Here is a 13,533-nt window from a genome sequence, read left to right as displayed (position 1 = left end):
TCACTTCCGCTCATCTGGAAGTCCTCTTTCTGGTTGCCCTCTGTTGCACTCTCTTTTCTGAGGTATGTGGGTGCCCCGTCCTTTCCCCATCTCAGCCCCTCTCCCAGGCGCCTCCTCAGTCTGCACCCCAAGTCACACTTTATCCCACATGCTCATCCTGAAAGGGCACCAGACGGAGAGGCACGGGCACGCGCTTGGCAAGCAGTTCCTTTCCCAGAAGAAAAATCGCATTTGACTTCATGAAGCACTCTGCTCAGATGGGCACCTCGCGAACCAGGGGCAATAATCTGGGTGACTGAACATGCAAAACATTTCAGTAAGTTTTAGGAACTCAACAATGGGCTAAGAAGATGGCAAAGAAAGTTGAGAATACAGGGATTCAACTTTCATTCAATACTTGGGGAAAAAATCCTTCTCAAAACGAAGAAATTATGTACCAAACAGATGTGCAATATGCCTACTTGAAACTTAAGATTAAAAAAAAATTATTTATAAGGAGAAGGGCATGAAAATTTAATTTAATGTTCACCTTAGGTAATTTTGTGTCTTATTGTTCATAGCAATTACCATAAATCTGCATATCAATAAGCATGAACAGATGTCAGTTGTTACAAGTGCTTGCCAATCAGGTCTGTTAAAAAGTGACAGATGGGTGGTTATAGAACGTTCTCATAAGGCCTATTAGCACATTCGCAGGAAGCGTCTGCAGTGCGGACTGCTGGAGACTCAGCTTGGGGAGGAACCAAGTTCTGCGTGGGTCTTTGTGGATGTACCCAGCACACTTCACCACTCCGGGAGCGCCTCCAATTCAAGATTCTCAGACCTCCGATACACTGTTTTTGCAAATGTCTCCCTCCTCTCCACTTGTGCCAGACACCAAGACAGTCTTCTAAGAGAACAGATCTCAAGTTGATAAACGGAGAGCTGCTTCATGGTTTTAAGCAAATATTTGCACTCTATAATGTTATTGTTACCTTCAAAACTTAGACCAGACATTCTGGAAGGGAATCACTACTTGCTTTACTCAGCATCAGAATTGAAACGAAGCAGTTTCCTCCTGTTCATCAAAAGACACTTCTGCCACAGCTTCAGAACCTCTGGAACTGGTTTAGTAACAATTCTTTATCCTAGAAAAAAAATCCCCCCTAACAAAGACAAACTCACTCGTGATAAACTTGAGATGTTTTCCAGGATGAAGGGAGGCAGCTTTCCTGTTACCATCTCTGAAGTGCTTCCTAACAGTGTGGGTGCCGTGAAACACACCTCAAGGGACTGAGACACAGAGCACGGTTTGCCAGCCTGGGTTTGCATCAGTGAGCTGGACCAGAAGCTTGGTCCTGCCACCTACTAGCTTAGTGCCTTTGGACAAGTCTGCTAATCTCTCTGAGCCTCAGTTGCGCAGCCGTGCAGTGGGCTACTTAGAGTCCCTACTTCATCAGGTTGTTGTGATATTTGGGAATTCTATATCCTAATCCTTGTTAGGTCACTGACTAGTGCTGTGGTCTCACATTACTCATTTAACCTTTTCATCTTCCCTTTTTCCAGTTGTAATGTAGTAACAAAGTGGCAGTCACGTCCTTAGCTTGCTATGAGGATAGCTGCATGATTTTTAAAAGGAGCTTTGTTAAAAACAAAATGGTAAAACACTACCCCTTGTTTTTCTATTATATGCTTTTTTGAGTTGATAGTTGTTATAAACAAATTAAAGGCAGAGAAGACACTTTCTCTTACTCCCTTTCTCTTTCAAGAAAAATCCAAGCTCTCAGCCCAAACTCAGACCCCAAGTTTCTGAGATTTCTGAAATTCACTGAACAAATATCACCGCTGAGAGAGAAATGGACAAGTTTTTATTAGAAGTTTTAAGAGGGAAAATAAAAACCAACCAACTCCAAGGAAGCACAAAAAGTAGATATAAAAGCCGTCAATTTATAAAGGTATGTTCCTAATCCATTTTCTGCTCCTAAATTCCATATTTCATAAAGGTTCTCTTTGATAAAAACCGTAAAGCACACTTGAAGTTATTTTTAGTTTGAGGGGAAAATGGTAAGATTTTTTGGGAAAGAAAGTATAGCTGACGTCTCATTCAATTTTATAGATGCAACTGCTTAGGAACCAGTCGTCTAAAATTTCTCTTTCTTTTTTTTGGTTTTATTTTCTCCTGAAACTGAAAATGTTTCACCCATATAAATGTGGCATTTTAGACTCTAGCTATAAACCTCATCTCTTGAAGGACAGACCAGTATGTTTTCAGAGTTGTTCACAACAAAATATTATTCATTTCTAAAATCAGTTTTCACTTTTTGATGATAGTATTCCAGGCTGGACTGCTTGAATTTTAGATGCAGAGATCATTTTATATATATCTGTCAATGTAATACAGAAAAATTACATGTGAATTGTTTATGTGCCCCCTCTAAGTAGGACACAGTATCAATCACTCAATAAGCATTGTAACATCAGGTGGTGTTTGGGATAAATAACCTCTCGGGTTTCTTCAATCCCACTACCATATGCTTTCTATTGTATTTGTTATGTTTTATGTTATACAAACTATCTCCAAATCCTCAACAACTCATTTGTAAAGATACTATCATTAGTTTAACATTCCTTTGGTTTATACATATTGCTGAAGTCATATTTCTTAATTTAAAAACCGGGCATTTAACTTAAGCTCCACTGGGGATTTATGTCTGTTGAGTTAGAAATCTGTTCACTCATCCACTCGAGGATACTCATGAGCAGCTCTTAGAGGAGTGAGAGCTGAGTCTATCAGCCACAGGGCCATGCTCTCCTGGAGCACCGAAGAGTATCCACAGAGTATCCTGAAGCATCCAGGGAGGTGAGGGCAGAGGGAAGGGAGGAAAGGGCTCTGGGGAATTTGGGAGAGAGGCGCCCCTCTCACATTTGGGGGAGCTGGGAAAGTTTCTCCTAGGAAGGAACCTCTATCGCCCATTCACCATGATCACTGCATAACATGGGCACGGATTGATGGCAAGGACAGAGTTAAGCCCTACTTTTGGGACAAGACAAGAGAGTAGGACAGGCCAGATAAACTTTTCTTCATTGGTGAAGAAAGTACTCCAAGCCATAATACTTCAAATACATAGGAAGAGGAGACCTGACGATCTCTGTAAATGCAAGGTATCCTTCACAGAGCCCGACAGCTACACCTTGAAGACTCTGAATATTCCAAATACTCTGAATACTCCAGATGATGGTAGGGAACGGCCTGTCCAGCATTTGATTTCCTAGCCTGTGTGGACTGACTGCTGAATTTCACACATTGAGGATTCAAGAAATGGATAATTTGGGAGGCTGAGAGCACATACAGATTGCCTTTAAACTAGCCATCTGCTCCTCGGCACCTTGTAAGGTGACTCCCAGATACCCTCAGTTTTCAAATGAGCACGCAGAGTGTGCAGAGGCTGGCATCCTGACCTGTGGCTGGTGCGGCACAGGCACACACATCCTAATGAAAGATGACAGGGCACGCTGTCCACCCGGGACAGCACGCTCGGCAGCAGCCTCAGGACCCAGTGACCGTCTCTGCATAATTCAACTGTGGGAGTAGGAAAGCCTGAGGCCACCTCTAAGGAAAGCCCCTAATTTCAGACCGGTGAGTCCATACTATGTGAGAAAAGCAAATCTCCCGTGGGCTGAAAGTGTGACAAATCTTAGCATTTATTTTAGCGCTTGCAATCAGGAGGTTTTCTCTTTTAAAACATAGAAAATCCCCTGAATATTTTACTTCTCTTTCTCCAGCTCCTTTCATAGAATTAAAAATAAATTAACCATTCAATGTGATTCTTAGCTCCAAGGCCAGCTTCCCAAACCATATTTGTGAAGATGCTGCTGAATGATTTAACTATCATTTCAAGTTATGTGTTATTTCTAATAATCCAAAAGCTATGTTACAACGGAACCAGGTGGCAGTGCCAATGGATTTAAAGCCCAACGAGGAATTCAGCAGTATTTTTATTGCAGGCCAAGGAACACCATCAGCTGATGAGCTTCCAGGAGCCTCGGGCCACAACGGCAGGGCTGCCAATCACACACCACACCCAGCGAGAAGCCCCCTGGAAAGTTTTTCCAGATTCATTTGAAGTGAAACAAGAAAAAAAAAATAAACAAACCCCAAGGATACATATTTAAAAAAAGAAACAGAAATGTGGAAAAAAGGAGTTTTCATGATGACAAAGAAAAAACGCTTCATTCTGCACATGTAGGTTTCATTGCACTGATTCACGGTGTCCTTGATTAACACAAACCATGCTTGGTTCTAATATGCCAAAAACCTGTTCTTCTCCTTGCCCTCTCCCCCCACCTTTTTGGAATGAAACAAGGAAAAGGCTCTCTGACTGTTCCTCACGGCAGGTTAACAGGCACCTGTGTTCTGATTTATTGCGCTCGCTGCTTTCCCTGGTCCCGTGTTAGGTAGGGAAATCAGCACGGAAGGTGGCACGGCAGGAGTGACCTTTCGCTAATCACCACACCTCAGTTACTACTGGCACAGCTCATTAGAAGAAGGACTCCTTCAACAAGCTGGCTTTCAAATACAGTCACACTTTGATTTTCTCCAGAACAAAGATTCTACTTTCACATAAAAGCTTCTGATGCTCGATTCTGTCAACTGGGGCACTACAGTAAAAAGGCACCCTGTTAATTGTCTGTCGTTATCAAGGGGCTGCAAACCGCATCAAAGATAGGCCTGCAATCCTGGCTTTCATTACGGAGGTCAGAACATTTTTATTGACTATTATTAAAATTTTAGAGGGCTGTCAATCATTTGGCTGCCCTAGATATAGGAATCTGGATGGAAAGCCCCCAGTAATCAATCTTATTTATAAAAACAACAAATGACTAGAGAGTCATTGATATAATCATTTGTTGATATAGATGCCAAGCAGGATTTCTCAGCCCCTTCATTCTATAGCTGTCACACACAGCGAAGGTGGGTAGGTAACCTAAGAAGTAACAGAGACACTTCAGAGCGGGCGGTTCCAACGTTAACACCAAAGACAGAAAGCTAACAAGTCTGATCATCATTCTTGGTTCTCTTCCCCTGCTTCTTGTCTTTGCCCTCGGAACCAACCCCAAATTCTGACAATGGCATAGTCAAAAGGAGAGGCATGCTTCCTGACTTACCTGCCATTTGTTGAATGCCGCTGAACGCACCCAGGTTGCTGGAGGAGGTGGCCTGCTGCAGGAGCTGCGGATGAACGCACAAGGGCAAAGTCAGGGCAAGGTGGATACGGTGAGAGCAAAGTAACTCCCTCATTAAACTGGGGACAAATTCAGTTTACTCTGCATTTCCAGGGTTGGTTGCTACTGTCTACTGATGGACTGAAGGTCCCCAGAGCTGGGGCTGTAAATCCATATTCATGTCCAATCTCTATTAAGAAACATAAACACTAGGGAAACTCACTAACACTGCTGCCTTAAAACAATTAATCAATTTACTTTTTAACAACCAGGTGTTAGATCTATTGAAACCAACATAGCGTGACTAATTATCTCTCTCTGTAGTCTAGCAGTTACCGTAACTCATCTCTGTCAATCAGGGTCCATTCCCTCCCTCTCTTCTACTTTCCAGCACTGTTCAGCTTTCTTCATCTTTCATCAGAAGCACATGGGTTCACTGACTCTGGTGCCAACATAAAGATCATCATGGTAACTACAAACATGAATGCATCTATTCACAGCCGTACAGCTGCAGCCACCACTACATGACCAAGCAAATGGGCAGCCGTTTTAAAAGTCCTCACTGCAGAGTGAAACATACAGCTTGTCAAAACTCACAACTCTCTGGTGCTATGTACATCGAAGTCAGGCGTTGTAAATGTCAATCTTCAAAAACATTAATATACCCGTGAGAAAGTCTGCATTTTCCACTAGTGCTTTCAGGGCTGCATTTTTCCTGCCATGCAGAATGAGTGGGTGCCATGAGATAAAGGCATGGAGCCCCTGGGGTGCTGCTGGACTTGTCCAATTCAGCTGAACCGCAGCTTAACTTAGGTGAAAGACTGAGTGTTGGGCTGATCTTATGGATCTTCTTTTTGGTAAGGGAGACCAGTACAGATACAGTTAGCACAGTTAGCAGTGTGGGCAAGGATATAGTTATTTCCTATATTCAAATGTACATGGATACCAGAAACACAGATTTACCACATTTATTACTGAAATACTGTTGTCACACTGTGTGCTCAGGAGGAACAAGATTAATTAACTATTTTAAAAACAGCTTTCAGAGCCAGGTGTGGTGGCTCACATCTGTAATCCCAGGACTTTGGGAGGCCAAGGTGGGGGGGATCACTTGAGGTTAGGAGTTTGAGACCAGCCTGGCCAACATGGCAAAACCCCCATCTCTAGTTAAATTACAAAAATTAGCCGGGTGTGGTGGCACATGCCTGTAATCTCAGCTTCTTAGGAGGCTGAGGCATGAGAATTGCTTGAGCCTGGGAGATGGAGGCTGCAGTGAGCAGAGATGGTACCACAGCACTCCAACCTGGGCAACAGAGCAAGACTCTGTCTCAAAAAAAAAAAAAAAAAAAGCTTTCAGAATTTATTTGGGGCTCTGTGAAACAATCCAGAACACCGTTCCTCTGGGGAAGTCCAGGTCTTTCCAGTTTGATATGAAAAACCCTACACATGGATATGACTTGAAATTGGATCTCAATTGAGGTAACAGCACCAAGCACTGTGGAATTATCAGTGGCTGATTCCAGCAGTCCCCAACCTTTTTGGCACCAGGGAAAGAAGTTTCGTGGAAGACAATTTTCCCACCAGACCAGGGGTTGAGGGGAAGGTTTTGAGATGAAACTGCTCCACCTCAGCTCATCGGGCATTAGATTCTCATAAGGAGCACGCAACCTAGACCCTTCGGCATGTGCAGTTTAGACCAGGTTCGTGCTCCTAGGAGATTCCGAGGCTGCCGCTGATCTGACGGGAGGTGGGGCTCAGGCAGTAACGCTCTCTCGCCTGCCTCTCCTCTCCTGCAGGGCGGTCCGGTTCCTAACAAGCAGTGGACTGGTACTGGTACCCAGCCCAGGGGTTGGGGACCCTTGGCTGATTGAACCCAAGCCTCAGGTACAATGATATTATGGGACTTCACACTATCAGGTTATACTAAAACCAAGAAAAGTCTGTGTTCAGTCATCCCTCTCTATTCCCTGCCCACACACATACTCTGACACACACAGAAAGAGGAAGAGAGCGGGGGAGAGCGGGGAAGAGGGGGTGGGAAAGCTAGGGACTGCCCATTGTATTAGCAAGGCCTTATTTCGGTTTGATTTGTTGGATTTCTCATTCTCTTGTGCTTATCAACTGCAACTTCCTCCTCATATTCAATGTTTTTAAATTTTAAAAATTAAGGTAGCCTTGAAGATGTTTAGAGGAGTTAATAGCGCCTATTGAGGTAAGTGGAAATACCTGGAGTGTCATTAAACCACCACCCAGGATTATTGCCATGGATAACCAACCTCTGGTGAGCCAGGGTCAGAATCTATCACTCAAGGCAGCTAAGGGCTCTTTGAGAGAAAGGGCTTTTCAGCTGAAAGGGAGTAGAACAAACATGGCCAAGAAAGAATCACCCATGGCAGAGGGAAATGTAGTGAGAACTTCTAAAAACACGTTTCTATAAATGAGGCTGAGATTTCCTCTCCTTCACCTACACAATTTGCAGATGTGGTCCCAGAAACATGTGCCAGAGATTTCTGTGAGCTCTGGGGGCACAGGAGATGTGCTAGAAGACAGAGTGGACACGTGTCTCAGTTTTCAGAAATGGTGGATAGGGGAAGCTGGACTCTTAGAAAGTACAGGAAGGTGAGCATGATGTCAGCCTCAGACAAAAATTCTGGTACATAGAATTAAACCAATCATCTGTGAGCATCTGAACAGCACACATTTGTGAAAAACAAATCATAGTCAAGCTAGACTCATTTCTTTTTTAAAGCAATTTTTAGACTGATTAATCAAGAAAATAATGGCAGAGCAAATATAGATTTTAGCAAGACAGCTGACAAAATCTCTCATGGTATCCTCGTGGACAAGGTAGAGAAATGGACAGAAAGTGATGGGAATCTGAGCCAATGCTTTTGCTAGCAGCACAGAGGAAGACAGGAAAAGGATGCTTCTCACTCACTGATCAAATATGTACTGAAGAGTTATTATATACCAGACCCCACTGGGCACTGGGGGTGGGGCAGCTAAAAAGATGAAGGTGACCCATAGCAGCACCCGGAGTCCTCAAAGAGGCGGTATGGCCAGCCGGCGGGACACGCAGGGCTCAAGTCCCATCAACCACTAGCAGCTGGTTGATTCTGGATAAGTTAAGTAACCTCTTTGAGTCTCCCTTTCCTCATGTGTCCTAAAAGCAGGATCATCTCACCTTCCAAGGTGGAAGAGGGAGGATCATTTGACACAACAGCACAACTTCTGCTACAAAGCATAGCTAATGGGTGACAGGATCACAAGAGGGATAGTTAAAATGTAAAATGACAGAATGAAGACCCAATACACATGGGGTACACACACACACACACACAAACACACACACACACACCCCCTCTCTGAGACTGGAATAAAAGGCCCAAACCCACAATATGAAATTATATTAATAAATGTGAAGTCCAGCACTTATGTTCCAAAGTAGAAAAATGGGGTAGAAGAGCACAATTTAGCAGTAATTCAGGTAAAAATAAAATCTTTGGAGTACTGGCTGCCTTCCAGCCTGCATCTGCCATGGTTACTACAAACACCACTCTCAAGCTCCAGTCAGATGCCCTCAAGTCCACACTAGAGGTTACTACTCCGTCCTGTTCAGATCTCGCTCGGGGGACTTAAATTCTGGTCACTGTGTTTCAAGAAAGACACAAAGTGAAACGGAGAGCATGAGTAAAAAACCAGAAAGCTCAAGTTCAGACACCATGAGATGTAAGGAATGGCTGAAAGAACTGGGTCTGCTGGGGCTTGAAATAGAAAAGAATTTTGTTGGTTTCAAATAGATGAAGAAAGAAACACTTGATTTCATCAATCCATTTCCACTGTGAAGAGCCAGGATCATGGAATGGAAGTTCTGGGAGATTTCACTTGAGGTCTTGCTGGCGCAGACCCTGAGCTGACAGGGATGAGCCAGCCCAGCAGCCTCCCTCTCGTTACATCATCAGCTGCATGTCTTCTAACTCAGGGCCTTGGGGTGCCTTTCAAACACGGGTTAGAAGTTTAACCTGTGGGACTTTGCCCCTCCTACATCAGGCAGGAATTCAATTAGTCCTGTTCTTAATAGAATCAATCTAACTTGGAAAAATATCCTGCATAAATGCTGATTTCAATAATTCCCCGAGATTGAAAATGTACTGAAAACGAATGCCTCAGCGTAGGCAGGGGAAAAGTGAGTTTGCAGAGTTTCAGCGGGTGAGGACCACGCCGGCACTGCCCAGCACTTACCGCCAGATACTGCGGGGTCAGTCCGCCCAGCCCCGTCAGGTTCCCCCAGGTGGCAGTGTTGAGCTGCTGCATCTGCTGAGCGAGCTGCTGCTGGAGGCGCCTTTGCTCTTTGTCCTTCTGAGTGTCAGCAAACTTCACCACGATAGGTGAAGAGCAGCCCTGTGGTCAGACACATTGGAAAGTGGAGAGGGGGTTACAGGCTGGCGGAATCCGCTCACGACACTCAGCACCGGAGCTACTTTTCTGCACTAGCCTGGAGCACATGGAATGGGCTGAAATGGTTTAAAACGGTTTGATATTCTTTCTTCTTCTCTGAATAGTACCATCAACAGAAAATTCCAGACACTGCCAGTGGTTTCTTTGGGGGATGTGGTAGTCGGTGAAGTCACTTGCTTTCTTGCTCTGATTAGTAACTGCCTCTCCTTCTCTCTTCCTGTGTCTTCCTTCAACCTTGCAGGACCTCCTTACCTCCTTACAGACAACAGACCTTACCAAGGTTCTTTAATGGAGCTTCTTGGGTTGCTCGTCTTAAAGACAGACTTGGCTTTGTGCATCTGCCCGTGTCCACAGGTGGACAGAGGACAAAGGGGAGAATCTGTAAGGGGAATGGCCACGTCTCTCCTTCATTTATCTTTTACTCTTTCCCATTTTCAGTTATGTATCTGTGAACTTTGGGATTGTGAAAATCCTATCGTCCCAGCAATCATAGGGAGAAGGGCTTCATTTTAGTTATGAGGATGAGGGCAGAAGATATTCAGAGAACACAGGCATTCTCCAAAGTAAACCGTTCACGTTTTCAGAGGCCTCTTCCCTCAGCACACCTGCTCTACCCGCCATCCCTGGAGCTGGTGCAAACCCAAAAAACAGAAGCACATTCTAGCCCAAGGAGATAGACCGTGAACAGCAGACGGAGGAGTCCACTTGGCTTCTTTCCCTAATGCATCTCACCATTCTAGCAGCTTCTTTCAGTTTTAATTTCCTTTAAAAGGCAAGGAGTAGGGGTAGTGAGAAAGAAATGGCTAAAGGTCACAGAATTCACTACTGAGCTAGATAAAATCATCAGAGATAATAAGGGCCTAACACCCCAAGCACGAAGACCTCCTTTCCAAAGCACCTTTGCAACATTTGCCACTTGGTAAGTAACTCAGCAGAAGTCTCCCCCTCCTTCCCCAGCCTCTTCTCCTCCTTCGTGTGGCTTGCCTACACATTTCATCACAATTAAAGCTGTTCAATTTTGCTGAGGTATAAAGAAGTAATTCTACCCAAGTGATTAAAATAAAAACTTTTATTGAAACTCAGCATGATAATAGACCTCTCTCTCTCTCTCCTCTCAGAAATGTTATATTCCTATTTAAATGTGATTCTCTGTTCCATTCCCTTTGCGTCATGTTTCTCTTTTCTGGAAAACAAATGCATTTTTTTCCTTATCACCTTGGGTAGTTACTGGGGATGCAGTTCTGAATACATGAGGATATCATGTCTGTTAATAAAAAAAGTGAGAAAAATGAGATGAACATTTCAGTGTTAAACTTCCAGCCTATTGGTCTTCAGCTCTGGTAGGCAGAGTCAAGGTACAGAATGTTAAATGTCAGTAAATTGCACAAAAATAGTATTTCCATCATTTCAAAAAAACTGTAATTAATTTTTTCTGTATCTGTTCCATGTTTCAGTACTTCACTTAAAAGAGAGCAATATACTTTGAAGATTATGTAGAGAGGGGGTTCTGCATGGAAAAGGGTTGTCATTGTTCCATCAAATTTGTTCCATAACAAATTATAGCATCTCTCCTAACAGAACATCTATTTTTTTCTTCCTTAAATAGTAAAAATGATATAAAAGCAGAAAATTAGGCCAATGATTATAGCTTAAAAATGGTTTTTTAAACCATGAAACACAGGGCAGGGATAGAGTGAAGGCAAGTGGAGAAACAGAAGGCACGATATAAAATTAATTGTTTTTAAGACCTTGTTCTTTCAACATTCACATCATTGTGAATTAGGTAATACATCTTGGTTAAAGACGTATGCCAGAGTCCTGGAAATAATATAATTAGTTAAAAATAAACAACGTTAGTCAAACAATTATAATGTGACTGCATAATATATAACCTCCTATTTAAATGCCAATTAAAAAAAAAACTAAACAAGAAATTTAAGTGTCAGAGGACCCCTCTGTGTAAGCATGAATGTCCAGTTTTAAACACCAAATTTGGTTTTCAAATAATAGAGATATTAATAATACAGGATCAAGGGCTTAGGAATAAATATGCCCCAGTGGTCAAACCAACTCTTTACATGATGGGAACCTACTGTTTCTCAGCCTGGTTCATGCCCAGTTCTGCTTTATGATCCCGAGTCCTCCTTCTACAGGAACACAGGGGAACATGGTCTCCCGTGGGTTCTCCGTGGCTCTCTGAGCATTACTGGGGGGGCTCCAAGGGAAGGAATGGGGATCGTAATGTTTCTAACAGAAACACTGAAGAATTGAGGTTCAAAATTATCTCAGGTGAGACCAATTTGGGTACAAATCACTAAATTACAAGAAATAAAAATAAGAATGAAATGCATATATGGAAGATAATACAAGACTTTTTTTTTTTTTTTGCCCCTAACAGCACTTACATTTTAATCTTCAAACTGAATTGAAGATTAAAATGTGGCTGGAAATCAGGCTAATCCACAGGAACGGAGCAGCCTCGGTAAGAGAAAGAGGGAAGCAAAACACCATCACATGTGTAACTGCGTGTCAGACAAGATTAGCTTCCTAGACATTCCAAATCCTGCTCATTATCTCCTATCATGCCCGATTTTCACCTGAGCTTGCCTTCAGGTAGGGGGTTGTGAGTGTCTTAAAAATGCATTGCACTGAAAGGAAAACACAGTGATTATATAAGATATGTTAGGAATATCAAAGTCAAGATCAATGTTCGAAAAAGACAATAGGCTTTGCAATGCTGGTATCACAAGTCAGAAAAGTACAGTAAACACTGAATGACAATGCCATGCACACTCCTTCCCCCCTTTGCACCCACCTTTTGATTCACTATAAAAAAAGTTGCCCACAAAACATGACGCATAATGATCACTTAGCTCCCAGCATGCTTTGGGAGATGCAGCATTGCAAAAAACAAACAAAAACAAACAAACAAAAAATAAAACCCCAACAAAATGGGGGGAAAACAGAAGCTCAATCAAGAAAAAAGTTTTTTGCATATTAAATAAAATTGAAAATATCTTTTTTCAAAATATGAAAACACAGCTTCAGATAACACCACAAGGCCACCTCCGGAAAAGATCACCCATACACAAAGATACGGTATACATAATACAGCAGAACATGCACTCCCAAATGATTCTATCAGACAATACAGAAGAATTAACGGCATATCACTCTTGGAATGCTTTTGTGCAAAATTCTGAAAGGCCATGACCCAAATCACAGACTAAAAGTACAGAGCCATCTATCTAGGTTCGTGGGTGTGCATCCACACCAGGGTGTTTACCTTCCCCTAAAGCCATGATCTCTCATTAGGAGACCACATTTGAGCCTTTATTATGTTTCTTTGTTATCGCTCATTTTTTTAAGGAAGGAGACAAATCCTATTTTCTAAATTTGCATTTTCAATGTTAAATGCAGTGGGAGAAATATTAACTTTCTCCAACATTCTTGATGTAAAAACACAATGCTGTTTGACTAGATGGAAGATAACTTGACCCTGTACAAAAGAAAGAACCCTGGGACTTAGCACAGGGCAAGCAGTAATTTGGGGTGGGAGGCTGTTACTGTTTCATCCGCACCGACCCCGGGGTGGGGAATGTATTTGATCCTTTAGGTCCAGAATGACACTTTGCTTCAAGTGCTCACAATTTTACATCACAGGACCCGTGCCACTGCAATAAAAGGCTCAAATAAATAACTGGAGAGCAAGTGGAAGGTTTTCCTAAATGCATTTCAAGTCATTAGGGGAAAAATGCATAGAGAAAGAGAGAGAGAGAGAAGGAGAGAATGAGAATGAATGAATGAAAACTGAGATGGTGAAAGTTTACATCTGTGATTGTCATGTGAACAATCCACACAGGAGAGAATTGC

General features: G+C 42.8%; 1 protein-coding gene across 21 annotated transcripts in view; it reads right to left on the bottom strand.

Moving 5' to 3' along the window:
• CELF2 (CUGBP Elav-like family member 2) overlaps positions 1 to 13,533 on the bottom strand; it is a 541,707-nt gene that overhangs the window by 54,913 nt on the left and 473,261 nt on the right. For all 21 annotated transcript variants that reach the window (XM_063727160.1, XM_024253110.3, XM_063727159.1 and 18 more), the window contains 2 exon segments: positions 9,445 to 9,603; positions 5,146 to 5,209 (listed from right to left, as the gene is read on the bottom strand). In XM_063727160.1, the coding sequence (XP_063583230.1) occupies positions 5,146 to 5,209; positions 9,445 to 9,603 (223 nt within the window).

Source organism: Pongo abelii, chromosome 8, assembly GCF_028885655.2.
Source record: "Pongo abelii isolate AG06213 chromosome 8, NHGRI_mPonAbe1-v2.0_pri, whole genome shotgun sequence".
Taxonomy (NCBI): Eukaryota; Metazoa; Chordata; class Mammalia; order Primates; family Hominidae; genus Pongo; species Pongo abelii.
This window is presented reverse-complemented; position numbering and strand designations above follow the sequence as displayed.